A 21,868-nucleotide genomic window follows, 5' to 3' on the forward strand; every position below is an offset into this window, starting at 1 on the left:
CAATATATTACAGATGGGTTTATGTCAGAGTAACAGATCACATGAAATGGACCATGTGGTACCCCAGTGCGTGATGTCTTGGTAGAGCCCTGAGGACACTGACAGTAGCATCTCTAAGTAAGTATGCTGTATGAATACAGACACATGCGGATCTGTATCTACATCCATCTGACTAGGCCAAAAGGAGCAGGTAGATGCAAGATAGAGACACACACATGCTGGATGGGGCCACTGCACACCTTGTCATGCCATTTGAAAGGGCAGTTACAGGTCGCTGGTTCTGCAGCCATTAAAATTACACTTTATGGAGAAGGCTTCTCTAATTGTGTTTGATTTGCTTTCTGTAGTAAGCATTGTTAGAAGAAGACCAAAGCAAGAGCAACTAGAAGTTAAATATACATTTGGCTTAGCTGCAATACAGAACTCTGGAGAAGAAGCAGGCTGAAAGATTTGTTTCAATTTTAGGCTTGGATTCTCTCCCTTGCTGTTTTCTTGTCATTGTGTGTCTGTGTTTGTGTGTGTGCGTGAGTGTCTGCGTGTGTGTGTTCCATCACATCATCTCCTGAAGAACGCTGGGTTTCGCAGGCAGGCGGCTAGTCACCTGCAACAACCCAGGGGTCCTGCCGAGGCTTCCAGGCTGCTGTCAGTGTCAGATGCCAGGGTCTGGTCGGTGGACATGGAGGAGATATCGTTGACAGACGAGGATGGAGGGAGACTCTCACTGCTGTTCACTGCTGCACCTGTGCTAAGAAAATGAAGACCAACATGACTAAACCTGGAACTGGACTCAGCTGAATGTCACTCAGGTTGCAGGCACGGGCAAATATGATAGGGGATGTCTGGTCCATCACTCATTCGACAAACTTTCATAGAACAACGAATACAGAGCACTGTATTAGATGGTGAAAATCAATATAACAACACAGCATCCCTGGTCACAAGTTATTCACAGGCTAATGCAGTAATTGTCAAATCTCACTCTACCTTAGAAATCACCTGTAATGCTCTTAAAAGAAAACAAAAAATAAAAAAACACCACTAAAAACCCCAATCACCCCTTGTACCTCCAATATTGTAATACAGTTGGCCTTGGGTGAAGTCAAGGCATTTGCATGTTTTAAAAGCTCCCCAGAGACTGTGGTGTCAAGGGCTGAAGGCCACTGTTCTATGGAGAAGGCAAATGAGCAAAACCCTTTAATGTAATCATCTGAGCCTGGATGCTTTCAAATTCAGTGAGCTATTAAAACAAACACACATAAGATGCCTACCCCAGAAGTATGGGCTGAGGGGAAGCCCAGAAATAAGAATTACTTGGAGGCTACAGCTCTAGAGAAATGAACGTATATTAAGTAAATATTATTACATAGTCATTAATTTGACATCAAACTTAAAAGTCCATATAGAAAAGCCAACTAGGACTGTGGATGAAAGTTACCATAGACCAAAAAAAGAATAGAAGCCAGAGCACACCTCTTGATTGTGTGTTTACTTTCCAGCAGGCTTGCTTACCTGGGAATCTCCAAATCAGAACTCTGAATTACTAACTTAGATTAATTTGCAAAATTTTAAAAATTTATCTGCTATGTGGGAATATAAAGATTTTGAAACTCTGAGAAGAAACTTGCTCATGGTAATCACTCAGTAAATACCTGCTGAGTTACAACAGCTTTGAGAACCACAAAGGAAAGATGAGCCAGTGGCATTGTAAAATCAAATTAAACCAGAGCACCCTGGAAAGAGTCCAATCACTTTTTCTCTTTATACTCAAGCAATATGGGTGGTAAAATGTATGTTTTGTGAAATAGTTCACTATTAAAAATATCTAAAGTATAAGCATCTTAAATAAGAGATGAGGAATTCTAACTAAATTGTATTTTATTTGAGCAAATATAGTGTGTAAGATATATTTGGTGAAAATCATAAATCCCAAATAAGATAGTGTTATCAGATAGATCTAATAATTCAGAAAAAAGATCTAATGAAGTGGAGAGGTTAACACAATCTCTTAGTTCCTGGCGTAGACATTTCTTTCCTGTGGAAAAAATGTGATTAAAATGTGACAGTCGGACTTCCCTGGTGGCGCAGTGGTCAAGAATCCGCCTGCCAATGCAGGGGACACGGGTTCGAGCCCTGATCCAGGAAGATCCCACATGCACGGAGCAACTGAGCCCGTGCACCACAACTACTCAGCCTTCGCTCCAGAGCCCATGAGCCACAACTACTGAGCCCGCATGCCACGACTACTGAAGCCCATGCGCCTAGAGCCCATACTCCGCAACAAGAGAAGGCACCACAATGAGAAGCCGGCGCACCGCAACGAAGAGTAGCCCCCGCTTGTCGCAACTACAGAAAGCCCGCGTGCAGCAACAGAGACCCAATACAGCCATAAATAAATAAATAAATAAATAAGAAACAAATATATTTTAAAAAATGTGACAGTATCTGGAGAGGATGCACACGCATAAACTAAAACAGATTATATGTACCCTATATGCTTTTAAAATTTTTGTTTGTTGATTATAAATATATTTATGTAAATTATGAGAAATATAAAAAATACAGGAAAAAAGATAACAATATGCACTCATCCTCAAATTAATGATAAGAACGGTTAAATTTCTGGTATATTTCTTTCTAGTCTTTTTGCTAGGAAGTTTCTTTAATCATTTAATGTATATCCATTTGTATCCTGTATTTTCATATACAAAAGGTTTATGCATTTTTCATGTTCTTCAAACTCTTAAAAGTATCTGTACTTCCTAATCTTAAGTGTCGCTAGATTTTTAAATCTGTCTTGTTAACATCTTCCTGTAAATAATTTTACTCTCATTACCAGAAAAATACATAATGTGAAGTTATCTGGTTTCAATTTATTCCAACTTTACTTAATTATATCCTTTACAGTTATGGTGCAGAGCTAGTTCATTTCCTCTCGTGACATATACTAGTAGATTTCCTATGCCAGCAGACAACCCTTGATTACATAGCCCAAATACCCAGCTCTGCTTTACCCCTTGATTCTAGATTAAATTATACCAACATCCTCATGTTCTTTCATCAGCTTTGTCCTGTAATAATTGAGCATCACTGTGATGGGCTTCTCAGAATCATATTCAATTTTTCCACATCATTATTAAAGGGTAGCGATTAAAACGAGATACAGGATTCTAATAAAGGCTTGGTCAATTGTGGACCAACAGAGTGAGATTACTGTCCATTTATCTCCTAGATGATATATCCCTATACTACAGATGGCTTTCAAATCACAGTACTAGAGTTTAGATTTAGTTGTGACTTGAAATATAAAATATTGCCCATGTAACGTTTTTAACAGCTTCATTGAGACAAAATTCACAAATCTAATTTGTACAATTCAATGTTTTTTTAGGATATTCACAAAGTTGTGCAGCCATCACAAGAATCAATTCTGTAGTGTTTTCGTCACCCCAAGAGGAAACCCTATACTCTGTTTCTTACCAACCCGAGGCAATGACTAACTTACTTTCTGTCTCTATAAAATTGTCTATTCTGGACATATCAGTTAAATGGAATAATACAATATGTGATCTTTTGTGACTGGTTTCTTTCACACAGCATAATATTTTCAAGGTTTATTTAAATCACTACTTCATTCCTTTTTATGGCTGAATAACATTCCACTGTATGAATACATCACTTTTGTTTATCTATTTATTAGTCGCTGGTCATTTAATGGACATTTAGGTTGTTTCTACTTTTTTGGCTATTATGAATAATGTTGTTATGAGCATTAATGTACAAGGTTTTATTTCTCTTGGGTAAATACTTAAGAGGAGAATTGCTGGGTCATAGAATAACTCTATGTTTAATATTTGAGGAACAGCCAAACTGTTTTTCAAAGTGGCTGCATCAGTTTACATTCCTACCAGCAGTGTATGAGGGCTCCAATTTCCCCCTATCCTCTCCAACACTTATTATCTATCTTTTTGATGATAGCCATCCTAATGTATGTGAAATGGTATCTCATTGTGATTTATTTGCATTTTCCTGATGGCTAATTATGTTGAGCATCTTTTCATGTGCTTGTTAAACATTTGTATATCTTCTTTGGAGAAATGTCTGTTCAGATACTTTGGCCATTTTTAAAATTGTGTTATGTTCTTTTTATTAGTGGATTGTAAGAGTTCTTTATATATTATGGATACAAGTCCCTTATCATGTAAGACTTGCTGATGTTTTTCTCCTATTCTATGGATTGTCTTTTCACTTTCTTGATGGTGTCTTTTGAAGCACATTTTTTTAATATTAAGTTGGATTTAACTTTTTTTTTTTCATTTGTGCTTTTAGTGTCATATCTAAGAAACCATTTCCTAACCAAAGATCATGAAGACTTACTCCTATGTTTTATAATTTTACCCCTTACATTTAAGTCTATGATCCATTTTGTGTTTCATTTTTGCATATGATGAGGTAGAGATTCACCTTCATTCTTTTGCATGTGGAGATCTAGTTATCCCAGCTCCAATTACTGAAAAGACTATTCTTTGCCCATGGAATTGTCTTGAAATCCTTGTTAAAAATCAATTGATCATAAATATAAGGCTTTATTTCTGCACTCTCAATTTCATTTCAATGATCTGTATGTGTATATTCATGCAAATACCACACTGTCTTGACTATTACAGGTTTATGGCAAGTTTTGAAATAAGGAAGTGTGAATCCTCCAACTGTGTTCTTTTTCAAGATTGTTTTAGCTATTCTGTGTCCCTTGGCTTAATGCAAACCAAAAAGTATTTTAAAGTATCTCAACAAAATAGACCTGGTATTCTTTTGAGATAAGCTTTTTTTCCTTTCCTGGTTGAAACTGATTATGTGGACATGTTCCAATGGTCACAGTTAAAGCTGAGTACTGATTCAAGCAGGGTGAGATAAGACTTAGCTGAGATTAGGCTCCCTTATAAGATTGATGTTTACAAATAAACACAAACTCACAACAATGTCAGCTAGAGAAATGATACAAAAAATATTGAAGAAATTTCCCCAGTAAAACACAAATTTTTATCTATAAATAATTCTGAATGAAGGCAACAAAAGTCAGGGCAGCTTTTAATAAATTCTTCATATACAGGGGATCACATTCCTACTGCACCTATTTTATAATCAGCATATTTTCAATGTACTTACCATTCTAAGTGTTATGCTATATGGGTCAGCCTGTTATATATAGTTTTGTCACATGATTACTTCATGTTTATGTTTCCCTTGCTTCTTTTGATTTCTTTCATTATATTTCTTAATTTCTCCTATCTTCCTCTATCCCAACTCTTGAGCAACTCTTGAGAATAAGAACTCAGGTTAACAAAATGCTGAGTATCTTTTGTGTGTACTCTTCTAGAGAGGTTCTGTGAGGGAAAGCAAATTTCTCCCTGCTGTGAAATGGATGAAACTTCTGACCTAGTTTTGGCTAAGGGAAATAACTTTGTTGTAGTTGTCTTTCTTCTCCTTTTGTTCATCAGCTGGCTTTCTGTAATTTCTATCATCTATGTTGGAATGGTCCTGCCATCTATTTTATCAAAGTTGAATGCAAATTATAGCTGGTATTCAGTTACTCAAAGTTCAGAATCTTTATCAGCTGTATTTCTAGGGTTCCATAGATTATTGTTCCTGATTTCTTATAGCACAAATGCATTAAAAGAGGTTCTCTCTTCTAATGCTTCCTCTATAAAATCCCCATTTCATTCCCATGAGAAGGGTTGTATGAGAAGCCGTTCCTCTTTATACAGTGCTATGGTGGGAGAATCATGTGTATTATCTAGTGGTGTGCTGGAGTGGCTTTTGAGAGTCAGTTATTAGCATTTCTTTCCAACTCTGCCCTCATTGATGTCACATCAGTAGCTTGAAGTTGATCACAGTGAGAATATTTACAGCATAGAAATTAGTAAATGCTATAATCAGTCGTTTTTTTAAAAAAAGAGATGGTTGTTAAAAATTGTCCCCCACTATAATATAAAAAAACTTTTACTTCTGTATTACTTTTTCTATTGCACCATAATATATGCCTTCTTGACTGTAGCCACCTCTGGCTTTACTGGATGACCCTCTCAAGTCTGTTTTTTTGTGTAGGCAATAAATAAACGTTTAAACCATAAAACCAAACACAAATAATAGAAGGGTCCAGACATAGATTTTGGTTTCAAGTTATTAATTTACTGCCAAACAGTTTGTGACAATCTCTTAAATAGAACTGAACTGAATTGAACTTGATTATAATGTCCACTTGCCCAGGATATACTAGCAATGTGATAAATATCCCTTCTTCCTATATTGTTTTCAGAGAAACCAGTAAAGATACACATTTTTTTAAAATGTTTTATCATCAGTAAAGTATTACAAATTTTTGTCAATAAAAATGTCATTAAAATTAACTGAAAATATTAACAGAGTTGCAAACAAAAAATACTAGCTACTTTCAACTTTACCTGAAAAAAATTAGGTTTTATGGAAAGAAGTAACTTACAATAACAAAAATTTATCAGCTAGAAGTTATCTAGCCAAAGGTATTCATTATTTCAGCAGAAAAGGTTGTTCTGCTTCTTAAAGGAAATTATTTTCCTGACCTATCCAAACATTTTAAAAAAGTAGACACAAAGAATTAGAACTACTAGAATTTAAAAAAAAACACTGAGATATATTCCTTCTCTGTCTTCGTGATCTTCAGCTTCAATTTGTTTGGGGCTGAGGTTTTTAAGTAAAAAAAATTGTTGGACTAGATCTGTGACTAATTGGGAGCGACACACTCCCATGGGGTGCAGAATATGGAGGGGGAGGGGCTATATGTTAAAATCACGTGAAGAGCTTTATCTTCCATGTAGAGTTTCTAAAAAATCTCTACCCATCCTGATGTTAAGCATCCCTATCTTGGTGAGTCGTTGTTACTTGTGGGAGGTTTACTTCTCAGGCACAATGAGGCGGTGAACAGACTGAGAGTTAGATGACCTCCTAGTCTGTTCTAGCTCTAACATTCTATAACAAATACTTTTAGAAGAAAATTTATTTATATTCATGGACTGCTATTCCCTCAGCAATCTTTACAAATCAATTCAGAAAGCAAGCAGCCATGCTATTCTTGAAAATAAATCACTATTCAAGTGAAATCAGATAGCAGAAGGGAGTACAATTATTTATTTAGAAATGTATCTGAGGTTTAGATTTATTTCTTATTGATATACAATTCCATCAATAAATTTCAAACCTAGGTATTATTAGGCAAATGCACATTTAACTTCTTATTTATGTTTTAAAAGCATCACTAAAACATGAGTTTGGGTATTAGAACAATTTTGTCACTGAGAAACTGCATTAACTTATTCCCTTGCTGCGGGGCTCCCAGCATTGCTGTGACTGAATATTAAGGGAGTCTATGTTGTAATATTACTTCATCCTAGCTATTTACAAAATAAAATGTGATAAGCAACATTAATGAGAAAAGGTGAATATAATGAAGAATGCAAAAAAAGCTGACTTTTCAAAAGTTTTCTTGGTAATTGCTTTTTCTTTCCAGCATAGGTTACTGCATATATATATATACCATGCACACACACACACACACACACACACACACAGTAGTGTTCCAATAAAAATTTAACAATTGGCTCTCCAGGGGGGAGGAATGCCTTGATTTGTAGAGTCGGCCAATTTCTATGTCTTAAATCCTGCATGGTAGATTTCAAGCTACAATATGAGGTCAAAAAACTCATAGTTGGATGTATACAAGTGGCTCTCATGAGCTGGAAGAGTCAACTCCAGCACATGGCTATTCTATGTCTCCACATTATGCACACAAATACAGCAGACACAAATATGTCATATAATATATATTATACATATGATTTCTCAAAATTAAGCCAGGAATATTTTCCTTTAAAATCATGTAGTGAAAGACTGAATCCACAATCATTTTAACTATAAATTGTTTAAGCCAGTCAACTATAGTTTAGAGCATGCATAGAAGGTAGATAATTTAGTATTGTTACAAGTAGTTGGAATGGTTAAAAAATAGTTTGGCCTTTTCACATGCACATAGAGCCTACGTGGCATATTTTATAATTAATCATTAACATATTAAACTAAACAGGCATGCAAAAGAAATTCAGGAATATGCATTTCTAAAAATGAATAAATCAAACAACCACCTGAAAGCAGCAAACCTTTATCTGAAACGTGAGCAAATGCCAAAAGCAACAATTTATGTACTGATACTTGGTTCGTTTATCTTCATGGTGATTAATAGGGTGAATAAATATTTACTGGCATAAGAACATACTGAATCGCATACTATATTAAAGTTATAATCCTGTCCTGAATTCTGTCTTTGGAATAGCACCAAGAAACATGCTGAGGGAGGACCTGAGCAGCAATTTTCAAATATTTATCAAGCTAATATTATGTGCAAGGCACAACACTCAGGCACTGCTTGACACGCAAAGGTGAATACATACCATCTTTCTTTTCAGTGAATTTCAATCAATAAGGGTAATAAGACTATGTTTAAAATACAGGTACTAGTAGGACCCATATGAAGAAAAGATTCTATTCTTTGGGAAGATATGAAAAGTCTTTTGGAACAGATATAAAAAATATTTTGGAACAAGGTGGTATTCAATAAGAGAATACTTATGAATGGGCAGCATTCCAAAAGGTGGGGATCCAGTCAAGTAAGACAATGGTAATACAGGAGCCTAGAATGGGTATAGTATGAAAGGTGGAAAAACGTGGATTACAGAGGGCTATCCATGTCAGGGAGAGGTTACTAGGCTTAAATTATAAGTGATGCAAAGCCATTGGAGGCACTGATCAGTGGAATTATTGCTCAAACCTATAGTTTTGAAAGATCAACTTAGGTAGAGACTGAAGTCTGGAAAATTATTTCAGGAAAACTTCAATCATAATGATGTTAAAGGAAAGGCATGGTAATTAGATGTAAGACATCCAGCAAACAAAATTTTTAGTATGTAGAAAATGACTCAGTCATAAGGTGAGTATGGAGTAAAAGATCAATCAGGGGTTTCAGGCTGGGAGGCTAAGAAAATAGAGCTGCCATTAACAGAAATGGGAAAGTTGTGAAAAAATTTACTGCTGAGTGGGTGAATCTAAATAGAGAGGATGTGTTTGATTTTAAACAAATTGAATCTGAATTGGCAGCAATCTCATGCATTCTGGCCAATATTTTAATTTCTCTATGACTAGTTATATTCATCATTAAATATTGTAGTGGAATGTATTTATTTTCCAGTCATTCCAGAAATAACAAACTGCTCTGTAACCTAGTCTTTGGCCTTATTAACCTTAAATGTATTTCTTGCAAACTTAAAAAGGATTTACTCAGTCAGGACTCAGGTTCATCTATTCAGAGCATGTAGAAATTATTTATGTCAATAGCCTTAGACACTGTTCAGGAAAATTATCCAACACTTGGGATTAGTGCAAAAAATGAGCATGTAACTTTTTAATATCATACTTGAGCATTTTTTAACAAGCCCTCCTAAGGGTCATCTGACTGTTTTGTGGAACATAACTTTTTGGACTTAATATTCTCAATTGATTAGGGTCCAGATGTTTTACAACACTGTAAACTCATAGAAAGCTGATAAAGTGAAACTCTGGTTTTTTTTTCTGCCTGGTAGAAAAGATAACCACAAAGATAGGTTTGGTTGCCCTGTAGGACATTTACAAGTTTTGATTTAATTTAGTAATCTTATTTCAGTGTTCTTTTTTCCACAGACTATGTAAATCCTAATTTCTCGTATCTTCATGGAACTGTTATTCTGCCATTTCCCTCATTAATGAGTTAAAAGAAACTTCTTCATGCAATCACTTTATTTTTGCATAAGAATTATGGTTTTAATGATTAAAGAATTAGGCCTTAATAACATACAAACTTTGTTCCTTTACCAAATACTTAAACCTTTCTTCATATGGCAGACCATTCATGAATTAATGATTAATTGATCTAACTTGTACCATTTCTAATCCCATTTTTCCCACCCTGAGCTGTACAGTTTGCATAAAATGAATCATGGGAATAAGAAGACTTTTGTAGAAGTGTTGTGAAAGTATTGAAAAGAGAATTATGAATTTTTATGTCATCACAGATTAGTTGCTGTGGAGACCTGGTTGGGGCCAAGGGGAAAGTGGAGGAGGAAACGAGCAGAAGATGGGGTGTTCTGGAGCGGGTGGCATGATTCTGAGCTCTTTGAAAAAAGGAAAAGAGATGAATTAATGATAATTTGAAATAAAGATGACACTCTGTTAAACTTGTCCAGTCCCAGCCTGAGATGCTAGGTCACCCTTCACTGGATCCTGGTATTTCGTCTTCTTAATGATTATAAGAAAATATGTTCTGGCCATTATGGGAATTCTTAAGGTAAGGAGTCTTTCTGCCTTAGCAGGTGGTATCTTGAGGCTGTAGGATTCAGTCTTTGGGTTCTTTAATCAGCAGCAGATGGAACATGCAGGTAAGTTAGAAGCAGCTTCTACAGACCTGTATCGATATGGATGCTAGGCTGAATAAATAGGGTGGGTAGACTACCAACCCCAATGATTCCCTTAACCCTCTTTGAGGAAAGGGAAGACTTGAGATAGAATTGGACATTTCCTCAAATCTAGAGGTGAGAAATGCAGGTCATATGAGAATTGCATCTGTTTGGGCATCATAGTGGCTGTGGGTACAAACTAAAGAGCAGTTATCAGTGTGAAGAATTGATTAATTCATCCTACCTGTTTCCTGAAGCAAGTTAAAGTGCATGGGAACCTCCATACCACTATGGAGAAGACTATGGAAGTTCCCTAAAAAACTAAATATGGAACTACCGTATGACCCAGCAATCCCTCTCCTGGGCATATACCCTGAGAAAACCATAATTCAAAAAGGCACATGCACCCCAATGTTCATTGCAGCACTATTCACAATAGCCAGGACAGGGAAGCAAGCTAAATGCGCATCGACAGATGAATGGATAAAGAAGATGTAGTACATATATACAATGGAATATTACTCAGCCATAAAAAGGAACAAAATAATGCCATCTGCAGCAACATGAACCTAGAGATTGTCATACTGAGTGAAGTAAGTCAGGCAGAGAAAGACAAATATCACATGATATCACTTATATGTGGAATCTAAAAAAAAAAAAATGGTGCTAATGAACTTATTTACAAAACAGAAATAGAGTCACAAATGTAGAAAACAAACTTATGGTTACCAGGAGGGAAAGGGAGGGGAGGGATAAATTGGGAGATTGGGATTGATATATACACACTACTGTATATAAAATGGATAACTAACAAGGACCTACTGTATAGCACAGGGAACTGTACTCAAACCTCTATAATAACCAATATGGGAAAAGAATCTAAAAAAGGGTGGATATATGTATATGTATAACTGATTCACTTTGCTACACACCTGAAACTAACACAACATTGTAAATCAACTCTACTCCAATAAAAGTATAAAAAAATAAATAAAGATGGAAATGAAAAAATAAAGTGCATGGGAAAAAATTATACATCAAAGGTAGGACACCAGGTATACTTTCCTCTAAACTAATAATTTGCAGCCTACATTTCTGCCAGCATGATCTGAGTGTTGTTTAAATCTAAAGATACTCTCTTTCTATTCAAAGCATAAGTCTTAGGAAAAATATATTAGCATTAATAAGTGTAAGTAAATTACCTCAAATAATTCTAAAGCACATTAGTAAGATCAGTAAAATATGTATATGTACAAATGTGTGTTAGATTCTGTAGATTGTAAACTGAAAGATTTTCTATGCTGACTTTAATTGGATCCCATCTTGGTTAAGGCTTCAACTATGGTTACATCAACCTTGGGAAGAATGCAAACATTAGAGTGAATGAAGGAAAAGGTTTTGGCTGGAGGGATTCCTGAACTCTACATTGACTCGGTGGTCAAGAGGGCATTATGGCTCTGAATTTTGATGAGGTGCAGTTACCCTTTAACCAGCCCATGTTAACGTTTCTTTAAGATTCCTTATTATCTTAAAATAAGTTCTGAAAGAACTCTTGTGCTAGGTCATTATAATCAGAATAATCAGAATGAATGCCACACTAAACATCAAAAGGAATAAAACTAAAATCATTAGAGGGAAAAACAGTCATGTGATATTAGTTCATGTGCTCTATTGGCAATGTTATTGACCGCAATCTCTCCTTAAGGCCAAGAAAAATACACGAGTATTGGTTTATTGGTTATTCACTGAGAGTGAGTACCTGAAGGAGAAGGCTGTCCTTTCACAACGCCATTCTTAGTCTTTTCTTCTGAATTCATGACTTCCTTGTAAATAAGTTCTGTAAGAAACAGTTATCAGTGTTATAAAAATCAATTTTCTCCTTAACCCAAAGAGGAGATTCATTAGTTAATGACAAGTAATAACATTTTGATGGGGCTGAGTAAATTATAAACCAAGTGGAATTTCTTTACTCTTCTATTTCTACATTTTCTTGCAATAACACAGAGCCTGGCAAAAGTAGGTGCTCAATAAAGCATTTGACCAAGAAAATGTATGAAGAGTACACGTTACTTGTTTTCTGAACTCTTTGGGAGATTTCTGATGCATTCTAATTTTATCTCTTATGGATTTTAATGGCTCAGCTTTGAACCTCCATTTTTCTTTTATGTTCACTTCCTAAGAGATATACATATTCTTCTTGTGGCTTTAAATTGTTACGTTCTATCAGTTTTCCAACTCTTATTCATCTTTTTGCTAGATTCAAATCTTGGATTTGTAAAACTAAACTTGCATAAAATCCAACATTAAAAAGTTATTATATTTATTCCCAAACTTGCATCCATTTCTGGCTTTTTCATTACTAGAATTAAAAATATGTATATCTTCATTACTTTTTACTTTATAGCTTTTAGCTACAAGTTATTCTGTGCCATTCATTCGTGCTTTGCAATGGCTTACAATTTATAAAATCATCATCCTTTACAGGTATTTCTTCAGTTTTTCAGAATTTAGTCTATGTCCATCCTCCTCAAGTGATATTTATACCCTATCGCTTACCTAATCATGAACCCCTGAGTGCCTTCTGGTCCTTATTTAGATCAAATCAAGTCTTTTTCTGTCTATCATTCTCATCTTTTTTTTTACTTGATCTACTGTTTATATGTGCTTATTTTTCCATACTCTCCAACGTGACCTCTTGAACAGGGGATTCTCTTTACTAACTTTATAACACTTTTTGCTCATTCTTACCCTTTGGTTTCCTCTTATATCTTCATTCTGGTATTTTCCTCAATTTTTTTTCTTTTCCAAACTTATAATTATTAATTCTTTCAAGGTAGCGCAAATGTTTCTTCCCTTCAGATCTCCCCTTTATGTTCCTCCTCATAATGACCTAATCATGTGTTATAATCTGCATTTGGCTTTATCATATTTATTCTACTCTGTGGTTATTTATGTTAGTGGAACAATTCTTCTCTACCTTGTCTTACCCTGAGTATGACCTTGATCATGCAGTACGTGTTTGAAAAGTTTTCTTAAAAAAAAAGTTAATGTATTCATTCACTCTTTTCTTACTTTAAAGGAGAATAAGGCACTCAGATACATGAATTTTCATTTAAATTTTCAAGTCCTATAAATCAAGTGAATGAATTTATATATTCACTATCTTTTATTCTATGATGACTAAAACCATCTCAGGCATAATTTTATCCATTTTATGTGATAATTTTATGTACAAACATGGAATGTTTAATTCTGAAATTTTGAATTAAAGTTTGCCCTCCACCATGACAAATATTTTGACAATCAGTACTATTTTTTAAAAAGTGTCAGTAATTAAGTCCTTTCATTCTTGAGTAAATGCAATACTGTTATTAGTATGAAAAGATAGATGAAGTTTTAGGAGCTTTGAAAATGGTCTAAGAGGATAGCACTTAGAAAATCATCTGTTACTAAATTGTTTTAAAAGGAAAAGCCTTAAAGATGTTTTCTGGGTTTCAATAAAGCAAAAGGTACACTTATTTAAACAGTAGGGTCACCTTTCCATTCTTCAATGGTGTGTTCTCTTTCATCCAGCTGTTTGTCGTATATCTGGGGTGGGGGCTGCAGAATAAAAACAGACAATAAACCTTCCGTAATAAACTCAAAATAACTAAACTCTTACAATGCACGAGAATATTTTGCTATTCATTGATTTTAGTGGTGATCAGAATCTCATATAAATTGTGGAGTAATTACAGTGGTACAGAAGTTAAAATTTCCTCACAAATTTACGAAGGATTCATTTAAATGCCAAATAAGCCAGCAGAATCCAAATCCTGAGAGCTCACTTCCCAAAACCTTCTGATTCAGAACTCAAGTGTAAGCAATTAATATTCAGTCTTTAAAAAGCAAACAAGACACTTGATTACAAGGACCCAGAGGCTATTTCCTCCATTCACTAGCCCTATAATAGAACCCTACTAAAACTATCCCAGACTGATAAGATTTTGGTCCATTTTAGACCCCTGTGAAAAAGACTCTTGAATACCTCTCAACAGATCATAGTACTAGTTCCCCGTGTAAAGAAATATTTAGATCTCATTAATTTTTTGTGTGTGTGAAGCATCATAAAACATCTTTATACATAACTGTGTGCCCTATATTTAAATGATTTAAGATATTTTCCCCCCTCAGGCAGAAGCAGCTGCCAGTTGCCTAGAGAGATGGGTCACCTTGAACCCCTGAGTGGCCCCTGAGTTAACCCTCTCTAGGAGAAATGATGTGACAGGACCTTTAGTCTAACATTGAATCAGCATTCCTCTTGCTATGAGGAATTTGGACGTGGAAAAGGAGAAATTTTCACAAATCTAGGTGCCTTCCAGGAAGGAAGGTCTCAGATAGATTCCCTGACTTCTTCCTCCCAATGTTTGGACCTAGGGAAATCTATCACAGTGACATAGAGTAGCTCCAACTCAGCTCAAGTAACACGGAAAGAAAAAAATCTCTTGGAAAAATAGAGGTGAGAGAGAAGGAGTTGAGGAGGTATATTGGCTAATAATGGCTTCAGGGCAAAGAAGAGCTACAAAATGTCTGGTGTCATGAGACGGGGTCCCAGAATTCATGTTGTCCAACACTCCAAAAGCAGCCATTTTTTGTAAGAAACTAACAGTTACTCAATAAAGTGACTCAGGTCTATTAAGACAGCATCCCTCAGAAATGGCTGTTGTAGGAACACTTCGGACAATATCTTCAGAGACAGCTTCTGACTTCTGTGGGAGGTTCTTTGGCCTGGGAGCAGCACCCTAATACCACAATGGTTCTTCTTTACTGCATGCAGAATCTCTGGTAGCCTGAATCATAACAGACATGAATATTCATCCTAGCCCTAATATGCTGGGGCAGCCTCACATACTACAGAAGTAGTTGGACATGAAAATAAAAGACTTTGATTAGTCATGGTAGGGCAATTTAACACAATACTGAATTACTGAGCAACATCTACTGATGAGGCCAGACATTCCTTTAAAACCTGTGATCGTTACTGGGACAGAAGGCTTTAAACCAGCTACTGGGATTCAGATGTGGCTGACTGAGTAGCCTTTACTGAAAGAGCTAAACAGAACAAGACCCCACCCCACCCCATGACACTAGTGAGGACACAGAAACACTGACTATATAAAGTTAAGGGCACTGGGATGATCGGGCACTGCCCCCGGGACCTGACTGAGGGAGGACCTTCTACCCCAAACTATAAAGAACTTCCCAATTATAGGAATATGATGATTTAATGAGTGAATGAGTAAAACTAAGTTATTTTTGAAAATCTGTGAAACTGTCATCTAAGTAAGCTAATGCAAAGCCAAACTCTGGTTATGTAAAGATGCTTCACCAAGTGGTAGGTTTTCTGCTTTGCCTCTTCCTGAGCTTGTATAAAGCTGTGGTGAGGTCCTCGTCTAAGTGGGCCTTGTCCAGGCCCCCCACAGACCAGTGTGCACAGCTCTCAGAGCTCACGCCCCACCCAGAGCTCTGTGCATTGTTGGCGCCTCTTCTACCAATAGACTCAGCTCAGGATCCTGTGCGGCTGACTTCTCCATGCAGTGGACTTTTCCATTCAAGTTTCAAAATTAAACATGGCTCAAGGGTATAGTTCCTGTCAAAGTTCGTAAATGTTATTTTCTCTTTGCAACAGAACTATTTGAGAGAGGTTTTCCTTGGAGCTTCAGCATACAGCTGTTGCTGATGTAGAAAGCATGAAGTAATAGACTCTAACCACAAGCTACAAAGAAAGAAAGCAAAGTACTGAGTCCAAGATTTCTCCTTTCAATAAACCAAGAGGATTGCTTTAAACACACTTGCATTATAATTATGGTTGAAAGGGCTACATGTTCAGGGTTTGTTTGGGTTTTTTTTTTTTTTTTTTTTTAAGAGAGAATTCAATCACCTGCAATGGAAGAGTACTTCACATAAAGATGTCTTCTACATGACAATATAAAATAGTAATTGACCAATAATCCAAAGAGAGTAATGTCGTATTCAAACACATATATATATGTGCTCAGACAGCAATTGTCAGCATGCAGTGGTCTATAACACTCTCTGCCCCTCCCTGCTAAAGAGAAGCTAGTGGTCTACTGCTCTGTTGCTCCTTTTCCCCACTTTATTAAATAGGAAGGATTCTCTCTTGCTAGGTAACAGTCTAAATAAAAAAGAAATGAGGAGTGGGTATAATGAGAAGGGCCCCAGAGAGTATTTTAGGAGAGTTTAGTAGATTAGAACAATTTGAGATGTGAGAAAATTAAGGGTGAGAAGAAATTAAGAATAATTTGTGGAGAGTTATTAGAGCTTATGATTTGCATGCTTTTGAATATTCTTCGAGACTGGAGATTCCCTTTCTACTATTTTGGAAGATTTGGGCTCTACTTCCCTGATTTAAATTCTTAGAGGAATTTATATGAATTGCATAAACAGTAATGGATTAGATGTGCTTTATATTGATGGCACTATATATACATATACTATTTGTTTCAATTAAATAAGATAAACACATGGTCAAATACGAGTCACTATGAGTTAGTAAATATTAGAATTAATTAATTTATTTATTAAATTCATTCATTCAATTAAGGTTTGGGGCACCTAGTATATGCTAAGCTATATTAGAAATTGAGATTTCAAAACTGAATAATGTGACTGCTGACCTCAAGGAGCTCACAATTTAGTGGGGTAAGACTTATGCAAAACAGATAATTAATACACAGCATGATAAATAAAAGAAATATGTAGGTGGTATATGGGAGCAGAGTGAAGAAACGGTAACAAAACTGTAGCAAAACCTTTTTCTTTTTGGAGTAGGTGACACCTGTATTAGTTCAGTGAGCAAAAGATGTCTTGGATATTGACAAGATAAAAAGGGAAGGAGAAAAAGATGACTCTAGGCCACAGAAGCTAGAGAACAGAATGGTGCTGGTGGTAGTAGTCATGGTGGTGGTGAGGTTGGTGGTGGTAGTGGTGGGAGGTGTGCTTCTCTGCTCCAGTGCACGCACATGCAAAGAGAACTGGAAGCAGTTCTGTTATTATGAAGTATAACTTATGTGGTCAGAAGTGACAAGAGATAAGAGCCGTGAATAGAGAAGTAGATGGGTCAGGGAAAGGCTGGATCAAGGATGGATTGGTTACCATGATTGGAATTAAGACTTCTTCCTAATGGAGGAGAAACCACTGAAGAATGCAATAGAATGGTATGGCCAAATTTACAGCCGGATTGAAGAGAAACATAAACTGAATTCAGAGAGAAGAGTCAGGGAGCTGCTGGATGATCTAGAAAAAAATTAAAAGGTCTGACTGGGGTAGGGAAGGTAAAAATTGGTAGAAAATATGGATTCAAGAATACTTAATAAATATTAATAAATAAAATTGGTAGAATTTTGTTTTTGATTGAATGTGCATGGTGGGAAAGAAGAATGACTCCCAGATTTCTAAGTTGAATAGCTGGACAATGGCAATACTAGTGGAACCAACTAAAAATATAGAATGGAAAAAGGGAAATGAGACTAAGTGCTATGTTGGCAGAGATGTCTATTTGATAATCAAATATATGATCTGATGTTCACAGGAATGCTGTTGGCTAGAGATGTGTAGATTTGAGACTACCAGCAAGAGGTGTTTGCTGAAATCATGGCAGTGGATGAGGTCACCCATGGAGAGTATGCAGGTAGGAAGAGTATAGGGCCGAAGTGGACCCCTAACAGACACCAGAGTTTAAAGGTTGACCAGAGGAAGATAAGTCAAAGTGGGAGGATGAGGGGGAGGAGAAAGGAACATTTACAGAAATCATGAAGAATGAGAATATTACAATGTTATAGAAGTGATCAGAGAGTTTCAACAAGAGGAACTGGAAGTTTCTTGGAAATGAAACAAAGATTTTGGCTTTCAAGGCACCAGAAAGGCATGATAGAAAACGTGCTTCTGAAATCCACAAAGGTTTCCAAACCTCAGAATTGCCACCACACCCAGAAAGACCCAGGTCGGCTCTTGGTGGGGGACATTAATATGAGCTAGCACCTAAAACATTGGAACAATATAGAAGAAATATCTTCAGTGCTAACATGGATATGGGATATGAATAAACAAATAAACAAAAAGGAACTGCAGAACAGATTGTGACACTGAAAAAAAAAAATGTAGTTATATGCTCTTAGATCTGCTCTCCCAACTATCTTTGAGGGCTTGATAAATGAAGAGCACTCTTCTCCAATTAAGGGAGGCCACTTTTTTTTAGAGAAGATACTATATGCTAGGCTCTTTATATATACCCTTATAATCCTCAGGTCAGGAAACTAAGATTCAAAGAAATTTTAAAAAAATATCTTGAAGTCACATAGCTAATTAATGTTAGAAATTTGACTAAAAGTTTAATTGAATTTAAAGAATTTAAAGAATAATTCAGAGCAAATAGTAATTGAGTTGAATCTAAAGTAAGGGATAATGAAACAGTATCTAAACAATATTTAAATCAAAATCTTTATAAAACAAGAAATAGAAAAATAAGCAAATAGGGTGACTGTATGTCTAAATTTGCCCAAAACAGTCCCAGTTTGTACTTGCTGTCCTTGCAGTTATTAATAGCCCTCAGCTCCTTCACTCTTATAAGTGTTGGGATGATAATTATGTGAGCATCCTATATGGCAATGTTGAAACATGCATATTAGGGATCTAAGTTATACGGCAATGGGAGGATGGAGAAAACAACTGAATTGCAGCATTTTTCTACCACTGGAGTCTCAACAATTGCAGCTGTATCTTTTCCTGCTCTAGGACATCATGTTAGCATTTACTTCCATTTTCTCCACTTTTAGGAATGTAAAACTCAGATAAAAAATATGGCTCTTGCCAAAAAATACATAAAAGAGTACAGTTCTACATAAGAAAATTAGGATTGAGGAATATGGATTTTTTGGGGGCATTCTCTTGAATTCTTACTGCTGGACTTGATTTCTTGACAAAAAGATCTTTTTAATCAGTATCTATTTGAATTCCTAATTGATTCTCCCAAGGTGGAAGTTGCTCTCTCTTGCAACTTCATTTTATATCATTTTATATCATATATTTAAGTGATACTTCTTCACTAAGTAAAATGTATGAATTTATTCTTTCCTTAATCTTCAAGATAATCCTGTTTTCAACAGCATCATAGAATGTTAGTGGTGGAAGAGAGTTGACAGATTATCTAGTGCCACCCTTGTTCAATTTGCAAATGAGAATATGAAAACTCAGAGATCATAAGTGATTTGTCCATGGTCATAGAGTTAACTAGTGGCAGACTTAGGGATAAAATGCATGATTTCTTATAAGAAAAGATGGAATGAAGGAATTCTTAGGGTTAAAGACGTGCTAAACTGAATAATTCAACACTCACAAAAGATTTTCATTAACGACAAATTTGAGCCTACCACTCTGATTTCTGCTCCAATTTTCTGTCAGTCTACACATGTAGCTAGACTTGGCAATTATCACCCAAGCAGTCAACACATATTCTGAAATGCTTTTTGTTAAAATATCTTGGACAACATCAGGACCTCTACACATATGAAAGAGATGAGAACCAGATATGAAAAATCTAAATTGTACATAGCTGTTCCTTTTATTCATCTTTGAGCCCTGAATTAACATTTTTTCCATATCAGTCATGTTCTGACCATATGATAATCATCAAGATGTTGCTGTTTGTTTTCTGCTTCTTTCATCCTAATTAAGCATACAATATGGTTTTGTTCTACTTTTTCTCTGTGTGTGTTTGCAGCCTTGTTGAAAATGCCAATGAAAGCTTTAAATAACATTGTCTTTCTGTGTGTGCATTCTCTATTAATTCAGCAGCTGGATCAAAGAAAATGATATTATGTCCTATTGAAACACGCTTTGCTTTTTCTTATTAACCTTTGCAATGTGAGGATTGCCAAAAGATGTGTGATTCAACCAAGGCTTCAACCAAGAAGACTGAATTTTAGTACAAAGTTAAATCACAAAATCTGTTTAAGGAAACGTGCAAAATTCAATTTTAAATTTCCCTGACCCTACATATATAGAATAAGTTTTCCAAAAGTATTTAAAATTTCTGATGAATAGAACGTCTTAAAATTTTAACCTCCTGATTGGAAAATAAACATTTATATAGAATAATTTTTTATATAACACTAAATATGTTTGTTTGCCTCTTTCTTTCTTTCTTTCTTTCTTTCTTTCTTTGGCTAATGACACCATTTAGTACGTTCTATTTTTTTCTAAAACTTTATATTCTCTGTAGTACCAAGAACAGTTCATTATCCACAATGAGGTTCAATGTTCGCTTAACAGTCTTACCAACAATCTGCCAAGTTAATAAAAGTATAATAGCAATACACACAATCATCAAAATAATTGACTAAAAATACTTATTTTTCAGTGTTACGATGTTTCTCTATTTTGCGACCTTACTATGCAGTAAACAATGACTTGGTTTCCAATCACCAAAAATTTAATTGCCTCTAAAAGTAGACAAAGAGAAACTTGTAATACACATCAGTTGATTTTTAAAAATTGCTTGCACAGGTTTTAGGAAGTATGTCTGTGCTCTTGAATAGGAATTAAACTATCTAATACCACAGATGAAGCAAATGCCCTTTAAAAGTCTGATGACTTGAAAGCATTCCACAATAGGGGGATAAAAGGTTAATACAATCTGTCTCTGGAAACTAATCTGATTAATTCTTCTTTTTTTTTAAAGTTATCTTGCATTGGGTCCCCAAGGAGGGCCCAAGAAGGGGATTCACGTGCAGGTGATCATTCGAAGAAGTGCTCTCGGGGGCATCCTGTAAGGGAGGGAAGGAGGATGGACAGGGAAACATGAATGACACTACAATTAATGACCTTAACGAGAACTGTTTTGGTGCAGAAGTCAGACTGATCTGTGTGAAAGAGGAAGTGTGAGGTAAGAAATATGACTTAATGACAACTTATGAGACTTAGGACTACTTACGAGACTGAGTAACAGCACTGAGAAGTATTTTGCAGGGGGTGGTGAAGAATTGAGAAGCTTTGGCAATTTGGATTTGAAGGAGACTGAGGGAGGCGTGTAGAATGACTCCTAGGGATTTGGTTCAATCACCCGGGTGGAAAGTAATGCCGTGGATTGAAAGGTGTGATGGGGGGGAGGAGGAGGAGTCGTCGGTTTTGGGTGACAGGGGATATGTCCAGTTCAAAATTCAACATGTTAATTTTGAGATACCAATCTAAATGCTAGTTATTGTTAGATTTATAGATCTGGAACTCAGGACAGCCATATGTAACAATGTATAGATTTGAAAGTCATTTGTAGTGATTAAAATTAAGGGTTGGTCAAAGGT

The 21,868-nt window shown here is 35.7% G+C and overlaps 1 protein-coding gene across 3 annotated transcripts in view; it reads right to left on the bottom strand.

Annotated features, from left to right (window-relative positions):
* Positions 1–597: 597 nt before the first annotated feature.
* Positions 598–21,868, bottom strand: part of MAPK10 (mitogen-activated protein kinase 10) — a 165,123-nt gene continuing 143,852 nt past the window's right edge. For all 3 annotated transcript variants that reach the window (XM_061191550.1, XM_061191551.1, XM_061191552.1), the window contains 3 exons: positions 14,048–14,111; positions 12,271–12,348; positions 598–740 (listed from right to left, as the gene is read on the bottom strand). In XM_061191550.1, the coding sequence (XP_061047533.1) occupies positions 598–740; positions 12,271–12,348; positions 14,048–14,111 (285 nt within the window). The remainder of the gene's footprint in view (positions 741–12,270; positions 12,349–14,047; positions 14,112–21,868) is intronic.

This window comes from Eubalaena glacialis, chromosome 5 (assembly GCF_028564815.1).
Source record: "Eubalaena glacialis isolate mEubGla1 chromosome 5, mEubGla1.1.hap2.+ XY, whole genome shotgun sequence".
NCBI lineage: Eukaryota > Metazoa > Chordata > Mammalia > Artiodactyla > Balaenidae > Eubalaena > Eubalaena glacialis.